General features: G+C 36.3%; 1 protein-coding gene across 4 annotated transcripts in view; it reads left to right on the plus strand.

The window, feature by feature from the left end:
- Positions 1–19,249, plus strand: part of AP3B1 (adaptor related protein complex 3 subunit beta 1) — a 215,024-nt gene that overhangs the window by 178,974 nt on the left and 16,801 nt on the right. For all 4 annotated transcript variants that reach the window (XR_013961150.1, XR_013961151.1, XM_080679402.1 and 1 more), the window contains 3 exons: positions 3,538–3,769; positions 10,885–10,969; positions 19,165–19,249. The exon at positions 19,165–19,249 is cut by the window's right edge and continues 13 nt beyond it. Coding sequence is in view for 2 of the 4 variants with exons in the window: in XM_080679402.1 (XP_080535528.1) it covers positions 3,538–3,769; positions 10,885–10,969; positions 19,165–19,249 (402 nt within the window). In the remaining 2 variants the exon portion in view is untranslated. The remainder of the gene's footprint in view (positions 1–3,537; positions 3,770–10,884; positions 10,970–19,164) is intronic.

Here is a 19,249-nt window from a genome sequence, read left to right on the forward strand (position 1 = left end):
TGTGTTTTTTTACATTTAAAAAATTTATGTTTATAAAATGTGAAGTAGGAAAAGCCATTCACAATGTTTAGTATCTTATAATACAAGCATCCACAGATTATATATATGTTTCTGGAATATAGGTATCTAATCAGATGTACAAAATATTGAACTAAAATCTTGCTTTCCTGTCAGGATTAGTTGTATTAGCCATGGGAAGTGGTGAAGGATTTATGGAATCTACTGGGTTTATTGAACAAAATGTCACTTGTAGTTGATCTAGATACTAGAGGGGGTTGGCTTAATATGACTTGTATGAACTTAGAAAGCAGATTTAAAAAACAACAACACTTTTCAGTTAGCTTCTTTCTGTAGATTAAAAAAAAAAGTACATATTATTACCACAAAGTGCCATGTGTGATGCTACTTATTGTAGAAGAGAACATAGAACTCTGTATTATCACACATAACCTTTCAAGATTGTGAGGAAGGACATTTTTAATGTTGAATTCATTAGACAGTGCTTCTTGAACTTGGTTGAGTGTGGGAGAATGAGTAGAGAGAATCATACTGTTTGTCTTCCTTTGCACATCTTTTTAACTATTATAATAAAGGTGCAGAAGTTTGAGACAAGGTAGGAAAAGCACAAATATTAAGGGATGTGTCCCAGGGTTAGACTGAGAGAGAGACTCGATACAACCAAGACATGTCGATAGCTCTTTAGTGACTTCAGGTGTGGCGTACCTGCTCAGCACCTTAGGATATTTGGGTTGCTGGCTCCTGGCTGCTTGTAAACTAAACCCCTGCTTCTGTCCTGCTTTTCTCATTACTGTACACTTGCCTCCCTCCAACTTTCAGCTTTACTTCCCCATATTATATGTTGCCCAAGCTTTCATGAGTTTTTTTCACTTTTTAAAATTTTTCAATTACAGTGAGCATACAATATATTAATTTCATGTGTACACCATAGTAATTAGACACTTGTATAACTTATGAAGTGATGTCCCTGATAAGTCTAATACCCATTGGACACCATACATCATTATTGCAATATTACTGGCTATATTCCCTTAGCTGTACTTTACATCCACATGACTGGCTATATCAACATGTATTTAAGGAGATAATGAAAACTGTGTCTCTGGAACAATGAAGGAAAAAAAAAAACTTAAGATGGTAACTTTTTCCAGTATGCTTATTTAATTAAGAGAATAAACATAAGATACTGAAAAATGTAATTATCTATTTAAGGGCTTATATTTAAGTTGATTGTCATAGTCTCAGTGACATGGGAATTTATGGGGAAAAAAAGATTTTTTTTGCTATGTATAAATCTATAAATGTATTATGTATATATACTTGTGTAAACTTACACACACATTTGTGTCCATTTGCTTATTTTTATGATGCCCACTCTATCTTAGAGTGAATGTTTACTGCTAATGTTTGCTGTTTTAGGCTGTGCTAATAACCACCACCACCACCTCCCACTCCCACTCCCACTCCCACTCCCGAATTTGTAAAGAAAATAGAACTTAGTGTGAGCATTGAAACAGAAGAGTTTTGAAAATAATTTTTATACAAGGAAAAGAACCTACACTTAAAAATGAAAGTGCTTTGAAAACTTAAAATACTAGACTATTGTTATGATCATTAAACAGCCCAAATAGGATGCATAGGCCAGTTGTTTATTATTTTATATAGCCAAAATTTAAAATTTACCTAAGTATTTATTAGGTTATATTTTAAATTGTCCACCCGTATAGATTGAGCTTTTGGAAAAGGAATACTATACTTTAATGATGCTTTGAAGACACTCTATCATTTTGCATATATGATATTTAACTTTTGGATTTTTATTGATGAATCTTAATTTATTATTAACTAGAGGCCCAGTGCATGAAATTCAAGCACTCGGGGGGCGGGTGAGCCGTCCCTCAGCCCGGTCTGCACCCTATTGCAGTCCGGGAGCCCTCGGGAGATGTCTGACTTCCAGGGACGGGCCTTAGCTGGTCTAAGCCATCAGTCAGACATCCTTAGCACTACCGCAGAGGCAGGAGAGGCTCCCGCCACCACCGCTGCACTCACCAGCCATGAGCCCAGCTTCTGGCTTGAGCGGCACTCCCCCTGTGGGAGCGCCCTGACCACCAGAGGAGCAGCTCCTGCATTGAGCATCTGCCCCCTGGTGGTCAGTGCACATCATAGCGACCGGTTGTTTCGCCATTTGGTCGATTTGTATATTAGCCTTTTATTATATAGTATGAGGTTTTAATGTCATCAGTCAGTGGCATAGTGAACATGGTGAATAGATTAATATGTACTTTCACACTTATAATAGAAAACCTAGTTTGGGAGAGCTCTTGTTAGGAAATAGTCTTGATTAGGCTTGGTTAATTACAAATTGATTTAAAAAAAAAAAAAAAGCTTGGCCATGTTAGGTCAAGCCACATGCAATACTTCAGCTTTGAGTGGAAAGATAGCCAGGACATGAGTTTAGAATGGACTATTTCTTCATTTACTATGCTGCCTCTGATTTCACTCAAGATGGAGCAGAGAATTTAACTAAAGAAATCTAAAGTTCAGTGGAAGGATAAAGAGATGATTAGGCAAGAAAATGGTGGGAGAGGGAAGAGGAATGAGAGACGCTTTGTTTTGCCAAATAATTTAATCATATTGTAGGGCTATAAGAAATAAAACAATGTGGTGCTGGGTTAACAGCTCAATCAAGGCCCAAAATTATCTCCCAAGTACATAAATAATTAGAATGTTTGTACTTTAAGGTCATTGAGGAATGGCTAACATTAAATCATGTACAAGGGTCAGGGAAAATGTTTTTAAAAAAATCATGTACATACTATTGGTTAAATATTTAGAGAAGAGTACTTCAATATGGAGTCAGTAGGCTACATCAGTTTCACTGAATTAAAAAAAAAAGAAAAAGAAAAAAAGAAAGCTCTAGAAGAAAATAGAAGTGAAGAAGTTACCTGATCTCAAAGTAGGGAAGATCTTTTTAATCATTAAAGCAAAGGAAGAAACCACCTTAAAGGAGGTTGTAGTCTTCCATTTACAGTGAAAGAAACTCAAGGTGAAAAAAGTTCAAGGACTCAGGATTGGAAATGAAGGTACAAAAATGTTCATTATTGGCAAATAAGACTGTCTTACAGTTCAAACGCCTGAGAAAATCAACCGATAAATTATTAAAACTAATTTAAAAACTAGCAAAATGTTCAAATATAGTGTACGTACAAAAAACTAACAAAAAACTTTATAAGCTTAAAATAAAGAATGTATTTATATAACTGTGATTCTATTAGACATATTTTCAAAATATTTATGTTTGCAGAGTACAGAAAAATTAATAGTTTTGAAGAAATTTACAAAAAATTTATGACTTAATTATCTATGTGTGTGATGTTCTGCTAATGTTTGTTATTGTGGTTTATGTAATACTTTAGGGAAAGCAAGGGTTAATGTTAGAAATTTTTGCATATTTTCTAAGAGAATTATTAACCATGTTTACTAATTCATTTTTTTCCTTCTTTTTCCAACATACAATAGGTCAGTACTCCTGTCTTTGTACCAATGAAAACGCATGTGCTGCTTCATCGCATGAGTGGGAAAGGACTAGCTGCCCATTACTTCTTTTCAAGACAGCCTTGCATTTTGGGGGATAAGATGGTCTCTGTACAAATAACACTGAGTAATACTACAGATCGAAAGATCGAAAATATCCACATCGGAGAAAAAAAACTTCCTGCAGGCATGGAAATGCATGTTTTTAATCCAATAGGTAAATATTCTCATTTAAAACTTGAACTATATTTGATAAGTAAATGTGTTCATTTTAAAAGTAAAGTAGAATACGTATTATTTTATTGATATTAGCATACTCAGTTTATGTTTCTTTTTCCCCTTTTAAACCGAATTTATCATACAAAATAAAAATAAAAAAACATTTCTTTGCCCTTAGTATTCACAGAAGGATAGGTCTAAAGAATCAAAATTGCCTCCTGCTTTACCTATCTGCATCACCTTCCTCCTACCTCTCTACCTCAGCCTCATTCCTGATTTTAGACTATCTTTTTTATTGCAGTACCTGCCATTTCTCCTCTTCCCTGTTTCCTTTCACATCCCATAAATTGAAAAGTGAAGGGAGTGAAGAATGAAAGATTGTATACTATATTGCTTGTCTTCCTTTCCACACATACAATATATACTAGCCCAGAGTATATTACTGGTGTTTATACACATCATGTTTTAAAAATATTTTAATCTGTTGCCACTATTTAAAAATCAAGATTTTTTAAATACATTTTTAAAAAGCCAACACAGAAATCTCATTTTTTGGAATAAAACACATGCTATGGCATTTCTGGGTCTTTATTCCCACAGGCTGCGTGGCCAGCGGTGTTGAGGGGCTGTCCCTCCGACGCAGCATGTGTTCCAGGTTACCTCAGTGGCCCATACATGATACTGTCTGACCAGATGTCATCTATTTACATTTTTAAGTACTGTATTAAAAATGTACCTTGTAAAAATTAAGTGTAATAATTATATGTCTTACTTTGAGTTTAAAATAGGATAATAACTAGAATGTCTGTCTCTGTTTCTATTTTGCATAAGTGGAGACAGCACTAAAGTTTTGATCAGAGAAGCTTCAGGCTCTCCGTTAAAAGTAATATAAGGTTGTCCTGATCAGGGCATATGCCTGGGTTGCAGGCTCGATTCCAAGTAGGCGGTGTGCAGGAGGCAGCCGATCCATGATTCTCTCTTATCATTAATGTTTTTAACTCTCTCTCCCTTTCCCTTCCTCTCTGAAATCAATAAAAACATTTTTTTTAAAGTAATTATGGTTTCTATCATTGAATCCTTGAAATGTATAATCAGAAAGATCCAAATACTTTCTTTTTATAAGTTTAGGTGAGCAAAGCCTTTTGACCAGACTGTGCCTTCTTTCTCATTATTTCACATAGACATTCCATGTTTGTTCATCTTTACCTGAGCTCTCTGACATTGTTGAATCCTCTTATATACTTTTCATGAGTCATTCATTCAGTAAAGAAGTCATTCTTTGTGTTATATTTTTACACAAAGGAATAAACCACTTTATAATAGATGGAATATGTTAGAGTTTTATAAGTAAGCAATGTAGAGATATAGTAAGGCGATTTCAGAACACACTTATTACCCTTTATTTAAAAAAATAATTTGGAAACTAAGATACCATTTAAGGAATACAGTGTCCTGATTTTTAATTTTTTGTAAAGTTAATATATGTAAATATATTAATATAATAATATATTTATTATTTTGTGAGTATCACAATTTGTTTTGATTGCTTAAAATTAAGCCTTTTTTACCTAGTTAAAAAATTAAGAAGTGTCAAGCAGCTGATAGATAAATTGTCTAAAGGTTGAAAATGTTATCCAAAGGTTAAAACAGTAGAACAGTATTAACATTTCTTTGAGCTGGCACAATGAGTCAATGACTTGAACTTTTGCTGGCCTATGTAGAATAGAATAAATAAATATAATAAATTTTATAGTATGGCCCTAACACAGAAATAAAATGTGAACATATACCAGTGCCTCAGTACTAGTAGTAGGCTTTTATTTCCTTAGGCACATTTTATGACTATAATGTTCATTCATTTCATTGGCATTTATTGAATTATCCTCAAGATACAGAGTTCTTTACCATGCAGTAGATATTTGTATAAAATACTACCTAGTCTCTTTTATCAATAGATTATAGTGGAGTTACTCCAAAAACATCTTAAAACTGCAACAAAAAACAAATACTATATTTTCATGCTTTGTGAAATAAGGCAGCTAAGATAATTGTTGTATTTAATAAGCAAATATACATATAGTAAGGAGCTCAGCATATTTCTTGTTGTTTTTTTAACTTTACTTATTTTTCCCCATAAACCATTTATCTCTTCTATGCCCTCTTCCACCTCCACCTACCCCACCTCTCCCCCACAGCAGATTTCTTATTTGTCACCAATCTGTTTTATATTCATGTTTAATATGTGATGACTTTTGTCTGAATTTTACCCTGCCTTTAAAGTGTGAAACTGAATTCCTTGCAAGAATATTAGGCATAATGTGACATTTCCCCCAGAGAGACCAGTATATAAGAGATGTAAAACAGACACACACAAAGAGAGAATAGCCTTAGGCTGTTCAATGACTGTGTTCAGTGACTTTATGTTAACAATTGACACATTTGAGGTCAGCTAAGATTTCATTAGTTACTGTACCACTGTCACATCAAAGTAGATGGCATCTGTGTGATTTTATTTTTCATGATTAATGGTGTGGTGTAATAGAACCAGTGTTTTTCAGCCATTTCTAGCTAACGCTCTCATGTATATAACAGAGATCCAGAGAAGTATCCAAATAAAGACACCTGAATGGGTAGACTTCTCCAATGTAGTAGGGTTCAAATATTATGAACATTCATTATATGAATAATTTTATGCTGAGCACTTTGTTCCTGAAGCATTTATATAATAAAACATACCATTGATCATGAGCTGTCCTTCAGGATTAGCATGGCACTAAACTCCCACTTAATTATCTCAAGACTAAAGACGATACCAAACTATGTCAAAGAGTGCTATCAACAAGACATTTTGAAAACTGTCACTTTGTCAAATGAAATACAGGGATACATGATTTGAGAGATCTAAATCATGAATGCCATTATGTTATGGAGATGACAGCATATGCTAGTTGGTATTCAGCTACAGACTAGACCATACCCCAGTATATCATGGCACAGAACAAAGCAGTAGGATTCACTAAAGAATATTCTTGAACAGTGTGACTGACAGAGCTGTAAACTGATAGGTGTAGCTTTAGGAAAAATGCAAAAAAAAAAAGTATCATTATAGTTATGTATTCAACAGTAATGCCTATTTGCCAAAGATTTTGGCAGCAAGTCTGGTACTGGCACAGCATCCTGGTCAATGTTAAATTTACAAACTAATGAAATACAGCATCAAACAAGTACCCTCTTATACCGCCTAGTCTTCATTAAGACTATAAGACATAAATATATTTCTTGATATAATAAGCTTATTGAATTCTTTGGTCCCATCTGTACCATCTTCTCTGTCATTGTTAACATTTAATGGCAAATCATATTACAAACAAGCCCTAGGATAGTTACAGTCTACTGGATTAGAGTGTGCCTGCTAAAATATAACTACATCTATCTAATAAGGTATATACAGAATAGATAAAGCTAAATATAAAGCTACTGTATAGTATGACTGTACTTACACTGAAGACTTTTAGCAAAGTGGAAATCAAAAGTGGATGGTTTTGGGGAGAGGAACCAAGATGGCGGCATAGGTAAACACCTAAACTGCTGCCTCGCACAACAATTTCAAAACTACAACTAAAAGACAAAACGGACACCATCCAGAACCACAGGAAAGCTGGCTGAGTGGAAATTCTACAACTAGAAGGAAAGAGGAAAGCACATTGAGACTCAGATGAGCTGCAAAAGGCTGAGGTACGGAGATGCGTGGGCACGTGGAGAGGACCAGTGGCTGAGTATGCGGCTCGCTTTCTCAAGTGGGAGGGAGACGGAAGCTCCTGACTGCGCTGAACTCCAGTTCCAGGTGAGACCCTGGGGACCCAGACTCAAACGGGGGGAATCTGGACTGGCAGGAAAAGAGAAAAGCACACTGAGACTCGGGAGAGCTATGGAAGGCAGAGGTCTGGAGGTGCGCACGTGCAGAGAGGACTAACTGCTGAGTGCGCGGCTGGCTTTCTCAAGTGGGAGGGAGACGGAAGCTCCCAATTGCGCTGAACTCCAGTTCCGGGCGAGACTCTGGGAACCCAGACTCATTCAGGGAGAAACTGGACTGTCTGGCAGTGGGCGAAGCTCAAGGGCAGCTTTTTCTCAGAAGTGCTTGCAGCGATTACCGAGGGACACTGAGACCCAGGGTCCTCATAGGGCAGGGCTGACGGGAAGCCAAGACTGTCTGCTCCGCCCTGAGACTCTGCCCCATCCAAGCTGAGCACAGAGGCTTTTGCAATTTTGCAAGTCCTGCCCCATAAGGGTGTCTCCAGCACAGAAGTTCTCCCAGCATAGACACAGCTGATCCTCACAGCCAATTGGCCTGGAGGTCAATTCCTCCCAGTGATACCAACAACAATCAAGACTTAACTACAACAAGGCTGTGCACACAGTCCACAAAGGGGTGCACCAAGGGTGTGTGTCCACCTCAGGTAACTGGGGAGGCTGAGCTACTGGGCCCTACAGAACACCTAGCACACAAAGCTTCTCTACCAACTCAGGGAAACAGCCAAAATGCGGAAACAAAGAAACAGATCACAAATGAGAGAAATGGAGGAAAGCAAACAACTGGATATAGAGTTCAAAACCACGATTATAAGGTTTTTCAAAAATTTCCTAGAAAAGGCCGATAAATTTAGTGAGACCCTTGAGGATATGAAAAAGGACCAACTAGGAATTAAACATACACTGACTGAAATAAAAAATATTATACAGAGACCTAACAGCAGACTAGAGGACCGCAAGAATCAAGTCAAAGATTTGAAATACAAAGAAACAAAAAACACTCAACCAGAAAAGCAAAAAGAAAAAATAATCCAAAAAGTTGAAGATAGTGTAAGGAGCCTCTGGGACAACTTCAAGCGTACCAACATCAGAATTATGGGGGTGCCAGAAGAAGAGAGAGAGCAAGATACTGAAAACCTCTTTGAAGAAATAATGACCGAAAACTTCCCCCACCTGGTGAAAGAAATAGACTTACAAGCCCAGGAAGCGCACAGAATCCCAAACAAAAGGAATCCAAAGAGGTCCACACCAAGACACATCATAATTAAAATGCCAAGAGCAAAAGACAAAGAGAGAATATTAAAAGCAGCAAGAGAAAAACAGTTACCTACAAAGGAGCACCCATACGACTGTCAGCTGATTTCTCAACAGAAACTATGCAGGCCAGACAGGAGTGGCAAGAAATACTCAAAGTGATGAATAGCAAGAACCTACAACCTACCCAGCAAAGCTATCATTCAGAATGGAAGGTCAGATAAAGAGCTTCACAGATAAGAAAAAGCTAAAGGAGTTCATCACCACCAAACCAGTGTTATATGAAACGCTGAAAGGTATTCTTTAAGAAGAGGAAGAAGAAGAAAAAGGTAAAGATAAAAATTATGAACAACAAATACATATCTATCAACAAGTGAATCTAAAAATCAAGTGAATAAAAAATCTGATGAACAGAATAAACTGGTGAATATAATAGAATCAGGGGCATAGAAAGGGAGTGGACTGACAGTTCTCGGGGGGAAAGGGATGTGGGGGGTGGGAAGAGACTGGACAAAAATTGTGCACCTATGGATGAGGACAGTGGAGGAGGTGAGGCCAGAGAGTGGGGTGGGAACTGGGTGGAGGGGAGCTATGGGGGAAAAAAGAGGAACAATTATAATAATCTGAACAATAAAGATTTATTAAATTAAAAAAAAATGGATGGTTTTTATTTAAATACTAGAGGCCCGGTACACGGATTTGTGCACCAGTGGGGTCCCTTGGCCTGGCCTGTGCCCTCTTTCAATCCAGGACCCCTCGGGGGATGTTGGACTGCCAGTTTCGGTCCGATCCCTGCAGGCCAGGCCAAGGAATCTCACTGGTGCACAAATCCATGCACTGGGCCTCTAGTATTCATATAAGATCTTTGGTTAATCTTTTCCCACCCACCTCCCTCCCCCTTTCCCTCTGAGATTCATCAGTCTCTTCCATGTTTCCATGCCTATGCATTGAGCATCTTCCCCTGGTGGTCAGTGCGCATTATAGCTAAGGGTCGAACGGTCACTTAGGCTTTTATATATACTAGAGGCCCAGTGCACATAGAATTGTGCAAGAATGGGCCTTCCTTCCCCTGGCTGCCGGCACCACCTTGGCTCCTGCTGGAGCCGCCTTTCCGCCTTCCCGTGCTGCCCAGAGGCCCAGAGCAGCTGGGGCGGTGTGGAATGCCTGCATCATTGCCCCGCCCCCAGCCGCTCGGCGCCTGCGTATACAAATTAACCCGCCATCTTTGTTGGGTTAATTTGCATACTCCTGAATGTCTGGTAGGGTTCGCGAAGGTACGGTCAATTTGCATCTTACTCTTTTATTAGTGTAGATAGGTATAATTTATGCATAAATATTTATACTAAGTAGGTATATATTTAAGATCTCCATTACTTTTCTAATGTACAGCCAGACTTTGGAATCACAAAAAGAATAAAATTTTGTTACGGTTTTAAGTTTTATCATTGTCAACTGAAAAACATTAGTGTTATACGTATATTGGACTTACCATTTGTTCCTATAATGCCAGTTGTCTTGGTTATTTTCTGAGTACAACAAATTAATTTCTTCCAGTTTTGCTTTAATTTGCATTTCTAAATTTTTATATTTTGATTTTTTTCCACTGGAAATTTGAAAGATTGTTTACAATTTACTTTTTTATATCTAGATAAATATTCCATAGTTTTAAATGCATAATTTCTTAAAAGCACCCATAGTTCATTACAGTTGTTTCACTCAGGACTAAATTTGTTTTCCTCTCACCTTCAATGCCTATAAAGATAATATTGTAAAACGGACATTCTCAGGATGAGATATGTTTCTGAAATGATATAATGTGTTCATTGAAATATATGCAGAATTAAGTTGTAAAAAAGAAAACTTTTAAGCAGAATAGTGAAATTACTTTATAATTTGTTTTAATATTCTTAGTTTAAAAGTGCTCTTATAAACCATCATTAAATTTGACTATTTTGTCCAAACTACAAGCATTACATAAGTTTTTAGTGTTTACTTTGCCTCTTTTTCACCTCCTCCATGTTTTCATGTCTAAATTATCTAATTTCCTAGAATCTCTTGAGCCTGAGGGATCCATTACTGTTTCAATGGGTATTGACTTCTGTGATTCCACTCAGACTGCCAGTTTCCAGTTGTGGTAAGTTCAAGTGTTTTTCTGTGTTTTATATTTCCTGTAAAGGATAGCAGATCAAAACTTGGCTTTCAAAGCTTTTTTTCTTTGAGAGACAAGACATTTAAACAAATGTGCCTTTCTTTGGCAATGGTTAGACTGCCATGCAGTAGTTGTATAAATTGTGTACAATATATGTATGTTTAGTATTTGTTATACAACTAGCCATTACAGTCTGCCATATGTGATGGAAATTCACAGTTTTTTGGACAAAGTAAGAAGCTACTGCTAAATAATATTTTCACTTCTTCTAACTCTGCAGTTTTGGAACATTCAGGAGAAAATTGATGAGGGAAATTCAGGAGAAATAAAAAAACTTTAATAATATTACTGAATAGCCCAGAGAAGATATCTTTTTAAACATCTCATATGTTATCTTAAACTTCTTAAGTGGAGAATTATTGATTCTGTCAGTACTTAAAACCCACACATTTTTCCCTTTTTACTTTAATTTACAAACTATTTTGATAAAATTCAAAAGAACATTTATGCACTTGGCAAAGGTTTCAAACAGGTGAATATTATTCAAAAGAGCTTTTTCTAGGATTGAGTTTTGTCATTATTGATTGTTTTTAAATGTGTTATACATTTCTAATGAAATCCAGGAACTATTAGCAATTAGTACAGAGTTTATATTTATGCATCTTTAAGAATTATCTTTGAACTCTTTTATATTTCCCTGGTCTAGGATATGGTTTCTTATTTTGATTTGAGGTTGCTCTGTCTTTATTCTAAAATGAATTGGGACATTTTATTTAAGTTTTAACTTGCTTAAAGCAGTATTTGTTATGATAAAAAAATCTCCAAGTTTAGGAAATAGACATTTTAAAATAAGTTTATATTTAAATATAGTCAACCTTTCTATTTCATATGCCTTTTTATTTTTCCAATAATTCAGACCTAATATTGTACCATTTATTGCTGAGAACCTGCAATGATAAATATAAGCAATGTAGCATAACACATTGATTTTATGCAGATCATCACCTTTATGTTTTGGGAGGTCTGCTATATTAGTGATATATAAAAACTGATTACTTTTCCCAACATTGCCTAGTAATTGTTTATTATTTTTCTATTAGACAACACAGATCAATATTACTGAGCACAAGACTATGAGTAACATCAGTCTAAATAGATTTGCCTCCAACGCCAGAGGTATATTCATTTTAATGATTTCGACAATGTGAACCCAATGACAAAGCTCATGCACCAAGTTAGGGCAAAATTAACTAAAAGAATTCTTTTCTTTTTTATCAAGTTATCTAAAGAACATTTTATATTTCTATGTAATGAGGGTGGTTTTTTAAAACTATGTTTTTATTACAAAGATTTCCTCTATAGTCCTTTGGATGAGATTTGCATTTTATCTTTCACAATTAACTAAATACCTTTGAAGATAAATATGTAGGTAGTGTTTGATTCTTATCTTACATTGAAAAATGTATATAAACAGTTTTTCTCAATTTCTCTTAAAAAACTCATTTTAGGAAAATGATGAATGCATTTTACAAAAATAGCCTTTGTTATTTTAAGCATGTACATTAATATGTTTTGCTGTTGTGAAGGTAAAAATTAATTATGTACTTTAGATTTTATTAAGCACATAAGGATACTAGATCAAAAATTATTTTGTGTGTATGTTCCAAAAAGAACACTTTGTCTTGGATCAAATGTAATTGATCCTGAAGCAGTGTAATCACAATTACTCACTTTCTTAATTGGCCTGCCCAAAATCAGAAAATGGAAACCGATCGACAGTGTTTAAATCAATAGCTTCATAGTAGTGCTAGTGGGGATAGGGAGATAGTGGTAATGAGTAGATCAATTAGTCTTAGATGCCAATCACTGACTGTGCCTTTTGCATAGTAAAAAGCACTTTTTGCTTAGTGGTGTGTGCTGTATTAGTCTTGGTTCAATAAAAAGTGTGTGTGTGGGGGGGCGGGGGAGCAAGAATGGCTAATATTGAATTTTTTCCTTGAAATACATTATACAAATCAATACATAAAATTATGGGTAATAAGAGCATATTTGGTAAGAAGCCTTCAGAAATGCTGAGAACATGGACTATAAGTCTTTCAGGTATACTTCTATTTATTAAAAGAAAGGGAACAAGAGTAAAATAATCCTAATTTAGCTTCCAGATTCATTCTAAATCTATAGTTATACGACACATATAGATAGGTAGGTAGGTAGGTAGGTAGATAGATGATAGATAAAACTATCATATGAAGCTATATAGTTATCCAGATACTTGATGTGTTAATGTCTCTTTTTGCTTTGCATTTTAAATGGTCATCAAATTAAATTTTTGATTACATTTATTGAGATTGAAAATTAGTATAATATACAGAAATGTATCTCTCTAAAAGTAGATACACTGCATAAACAGTTCTTATCTTTGTGATCAGCAGATATTAATGTATTAGCTAGTATGAAAAGAATGTGGTTTGACTCAAGTTACAGGGCTGAGCTCTAGCATCCACCCCTCTTTTTGTCCAAAATCTATGAAAAAGGCAGAAAATACTATTTTCAAAAGAGAATGTGCATTAAAGAAAGAAAGCCATTAGCTGACCAGAAATTGTGAAGAATAGTTGGCACAATTTGAATTACAAGAAAGCAAATGAGAGCAGATAAACAATAACAGAAAATAAAAACCATAGAGCCGATACTCATGGGAGAAAAATTACTGCAGTGGTAAGAACAAATCTGGCAGAATATCAAGCACAAAATGAACAAGTGAAAAGAAAAGTTAGGGTACAAAAGTCATTGGGAAATTAAAGAACTGCTTCCAACCTCCAGTTCTCCAACTTGACCCCTAGCAGCAGCAATATACACATTTAATTGGAAACCTAAGAAGTGTACTGTAAAGAAAGTCAACAGCTTGCCAGGAAGGGTTTTGGTGTGGATGTGGGAGTCTAAAGGAACAGCAGCGTTTGAATTTGTGGGAAAGAGGCATGGATGGTTTGAGATGAGATGAAACTCAGTTGTATCTAATAGAGTAATATTCTCAAGCCCTCTACTACTAGGGTAAATCCAATATTACATCTGTTGATAGAGAGATAGGCCATTGCCTACCCGCCTTCCAGTTTATTGAGTCCATGCCACCAGTCATCTCATCTACTTAGGAAAAGTCCAGTCAGCCCACCAGGAGAGAGGAGACTCATAGTGATAATACTAACATATGTAAATGCCAGAAGAAATTGACAAAGCCATGATAATAGTAATTTTAATAACTCATCAGAAAATGACAAATCAGAGAAAGATATATAGACAGACATACAGGTACATATAGCTATACGTATACACAAACACACAAAATTTCAATAATTCGGTTATCAAGCCTGATCTAAGATACATGTTTCCAAATAATTCCTTGTTTTCTGAATACAGAAAATACACATTTTTTAAAAGACAGAGAATGTACAAAAAAAAGAGAGAGAGAGAGAAACTATGGGCTGATGTGAATTTTTTTTTTTTAAAAAGAAGACACATAGGAAAGATTAAAAAAGAGAAAGGAGATAAAACAGATCTCCTAAATTACAAAATAATATTATGTAAACTTCTATCCCAATAAATTGGAATATTTAGATGAAATGAATGGTTTCCTAGAAAAGTATAAATTATGAATAAAAAAGGGTTAAATGGTATCAGAACTTCAAAAAAGAAATATTCTCTACATTATTTAAACTTTTCTAGAACAGAGAAAAAGAAGGGAAGCATCCATGTCATTCTGTAAGGCTAGTATCACCCTGATTTTAAAACCCAAAAGGATAGCTCATGAATGTGCATGCCACTTGTGGTTGTAAACGCAAAAGACTTTGGGCCATACAACTTACCTCTCACTGCATAAAATATTGGAAGCATTCTCTTTTAAGTCAGAAAAGCAAAACAAGGTTACCTACTCTCAACACTATTTCCATTATAGTGGAAGTTCTACCTAATATGGAAAGACAAGTAAAAACAGAGGTATAAATCCTAGAAAGACAGAGACAAAATTATCATTTTATTTAACATAATTATCAACCCAGAAATCATAGTATCAACAGAAAATCTGTTTTTAAGCTAATGAGTTTAGGAATGTATATGTGATTATATGAAAATCTTCAACATTTCTATATAGTAGGAATAACCAGTTTTAAAACATGAATAAAATTACTTACAAGAACAACAAATTTAACCCAGTGGTCCTCTAACTTTTTAATTGTGTACATTTACACTGTTTCCATTAAAATCTTTATTCTGTGCACTCCCTATATGTATAAATGTATTTTTAAATTACATGTGTATATATCTCTCTGTGCTAACATATGTATACTAAAATATGTACAGAAAAAAACAGAACTTCAAAAGGAATGAGAAAAATAATTAGCAGGTTTTTCCTCAATGGATTTTCTTTGCCAGAGCAGATACTTGTGCTTTTCACTTTGGAGAACACTGGTTTTCCCAGCCATTTGAAGCTGAAGCTTTATATGTAACACTAAATTAGTTCACTATATGTATTTCATGTACATCTGTATATCTACCCATTTACTCTTTCATCAGCCTTTACATATTTCTCTTAGCCTCCCACTGCATTCATTGGGCGTGGTCCCAGCCTCAGTACTTCTGTCTTAACCACCCCTTCTCTATTGTGTTCAGAAGTTCCCTCCTCCATTCCAGGGCTGACCGGTTCACTTCACCCTTGTACTCTTTTTTTTTTTTTTTTTTTTAATATATTTTATTGATTTTTTACAGAGAGGAAGAGTGATAGATAGTCAGAAACATCGATGAGAGAGAAACATCGACCAGCTGCCTCCTGCACACCTCCCACTGGGGATGTGCCCGCAACCCAATTACATGCCCTTGACCGGAATCGAACCTGGGACCTTTCAGTCCGCAGGCTGATGCTCTATCCACTGAGCCAAACCGGTTTTGGCACCCTTGTACTCTTATTCCCAACCTCCTCTCCTCTTAAGACCTTGCTCTATCAGGTATGCCTTGTTTCTTCCTCCTCATTGGCTCTTTCCCCTCAGCCTTTGAACATGCTCAGGTTCCCTGAAGCATTCTTCTCTGCCTCTGCCTCTTCCTCAGGGAGCTTCTGCTGCTTTTGACTGCCAATGTCCCCATTCGCCCTTCAACTCCCTGCATCCCGAGTTCCTCCTCCAATCTGTTCGGCCTTGCTAAGGTCAGCAGTTCCTCTTGCTGCCTCTTATTCCTTCCTGTAGTATCTGACACATACCTTTTCTCCCTGTCCACTCTTTCCCCGCCTCTTCTGCAACTTGCACTTCTTCCATTTTTACTTAAATGCAGGTCTTCCCCGGGTTTCCATCTTACCCTTTTTCTTGGTATATCCCCTTTCCCCATGTGATCTTAACTACTGATAAGGCTTCAGCTCTTCACTGTTTCACTCAGGTTTCTTCCAAACTCATATATACTGCCCTTGCCTCCTTCCTGAGTCTTATTTTGTATTTCCAGTGATCTGCTAAATATCTCTTCCTGAGTAACTCAGTGGTGCTCAAAATATGATGTGATATAATATCCTAAAGCAAAGTAATTTTTGTTTAATCCCTCAAACTCTTCTTCTTCAGTAGTTGTCATCCTCCCAACGTTCACATTAGAAGGTTCACAGTCTCTTTCTCCCATCCATCACCAGATCTGCCCCTTTAACTCTAAACTCCTCCCTTGTTCCCCATGCTCAGTGCTGCCCACCTAGGGAAATAGCCTTGTATAGTGGAATATGAATATATATGTATCAGACCTTGGAGTAGAATAAACCTGGGGTCAGGCCCCAGTGCTGACACTTACTAGCTATGTGACCTTGGGCATATTGTTTAATTATCAATAAATTGGAGGTAACAGAAGCTACCTCTTAAAGTCATTGTTAGGATTTACTAAATAAAACGCACAGTCAATGCTAACACACACACACACCCTGCCTAGACTACTAAATTAGATCCCTAACTGATCTACCTGCCTTGGGTTTCTCCTCTACTCTACCGTACACATTGCCACCAGAGTTTCTGACATACAAATAGGATCATTTATTTTCCTATGTCAAAAATCCCTGTTGCTTCAAGAAACACTGAAACACCTTTGTCTTAAGTTATATGAGTAAAGCCCTGGCTGGCTTGGCTCAGTGGATAGAGCATCAGCCTACAGATTGAAGGGTCCTGGGTTCGATTCTAGTCAAGGGCACATGCCTGGGTTGTGGGCTCCATCCCTTGTGGGGGGCATGCAGGAGGCAGCCGATCGATGATCCCTCTCATCATTGGTGTTTCTATCTCTCTCCCTCTCACTTCCTCTCTGATATCAATAAAAAATATATTTAAAAAAAAAGTTATATGAGTAAAGACGTCATACACTCTGTCATACAGATCAGGACACTAGAGAATGAAAGGCGTCATTAACTGAATAGGACTCCCGGACAACCATCATAAACTGCCGTGGGAGAACTGGGACTAATGGTTATGCTGTATATGACACTCTTTACAGTGTGCCCAGCCTCATCTCTTGACTCTCCACGCTGCTCACCATTCCCAAAACACAGGTTTAGAATGTCTAGAATGCCCCTCTCCTCCTCTCAGAAATAGACTACCTCCACTTCCTGCAGAATTAATCAGCCCCTCTCCCATGGACTATAACCCTCCCTACATATCTCTAATGGAGCACTTACCATCCTGTTACAAACGCATCTCTCACTGGACTTGTGAACTTCAAGGGCCAGTCTCATTTGTCTTTAAACCCCATATACTTGCACAGTACAGGGGATCAAGTTTGTAGTCAGTACATTTTATTGAATTAATAAATAGGATTTGTTGTTTTGCCTTGGACAATCCAGATGTGGATAATTCAAAACATTCTTTTTTATTACTCTAGTCTTTACTCAATAAAAATATAAGCCAGCTTACAAAAATAAAATATGTAATAGCATAAAATAAAAATGGATATCTTTTCTTTCTTTTTTCATATTACATTATGTGTCCCTACCCCACTTGTAATAAAGTGTTTCTTAACCAATGTTCAGTATTTCTTATCTGCAGTCCCCACCTCCCTAGCCACTTCCCCACTGGACCAGTTCTAACACAAGTGTAGAAGTCCTTCTGTAGGGCTTTCCTGATGCAAAGGAAGAGATTTGGTCAGCTCAGTTATTCACTACTCTTCCATCATCACTCTTCCTTCTTTGGTGGAATGTAAAAGTGGTCCCTGGGGATACAGCTGCGTGGCAACCATGAGGATAAGAGCCAACACACTAGGGATGGTGGGGATGAAAGCCAGAGAAACCTGGGTCCCTAGCATCATCTTTAAGCCATTGAACCAGCCTTTGGCTGGTAACTCCAGGACCTCTGGAGCTCCTATTCCCCAAGAAATTTTTAGTTGGATTCTCTGCTTATTTGCAGCCAAACACATTCCTAACTGATACACTCATCAACCTACCTTTAAACATGTAACTTAAAATATTTTTAAAGTAGTATTAGTCATTTTTGAAGAGAGTAGTGTCAAGATTTAAATGAATACATGCACTCAGTGTTGGTTTTTCTAGCTGATACAAAGAGAACGTTGCCTTTACTAAATTCTTCGTATCTTGTACTTGGAAATAATAACTTTCACCACATGTTCATCAATAATGTCAGTAAATCACACCACTGGAAAACAAGGGTTTTTGTTTCAAGAAAGCAAGTTTCCAGATGAGGGATTATTTTCTTAGCACATATCTAAACACAGTATGGTCACTCCACTTTGTTTATTAAAGACTAATCTAACACTTTAAAATAAAAATCTTAAGCATTTAAAACAAAAACACTCCATTTTCTATACTGTAAGCACACAAAATAAAGATAAAACATTACTTCTCTACTCTGAGAGCTGCATGAGTGTTCCTCTGGTAATACAGCATACCCTTGCTGCCTACCTATTTTTTTTAAAGTTCTATGTCAAGTGGTATATTTACTATAACTGCATAATTTGGGGGGGAAAAGTTTTCCAGTTGAGGTCAGAGATGTATTTCTCTGTAAATAGTGTTAAGAAAATTTTCAAGCCTTTTTAGCTGTGTCATTTAAGCCAAGAATATCTTAATACTTTATGTATGCTGGCATATGCTTTAATGTATCCATTTAACCACATAGTATTAAGAATATTTAGTTACTAAGCATTTAATCAGCTTTTATGTGTTTTTTCCTTAGTACCAAGGATGATTGCTTCAATGTTAATATTCAGCCACCTGTTGGAGAACTGCTTTTACCTGTGGCCATGTCAGAGAAAGATTTT

This window comes from Plecotus auritus (assembly GCF_963455305.1).
Source record: "Plecotus auritus genome assembly, chromosome: 7".
Taxonomy (NCBI): Eukaryota; Metazoa; Chordata; class Mammalia; order Chiroptera; family Vespertilionidae; genus Plecotus; species Plecotus auritus.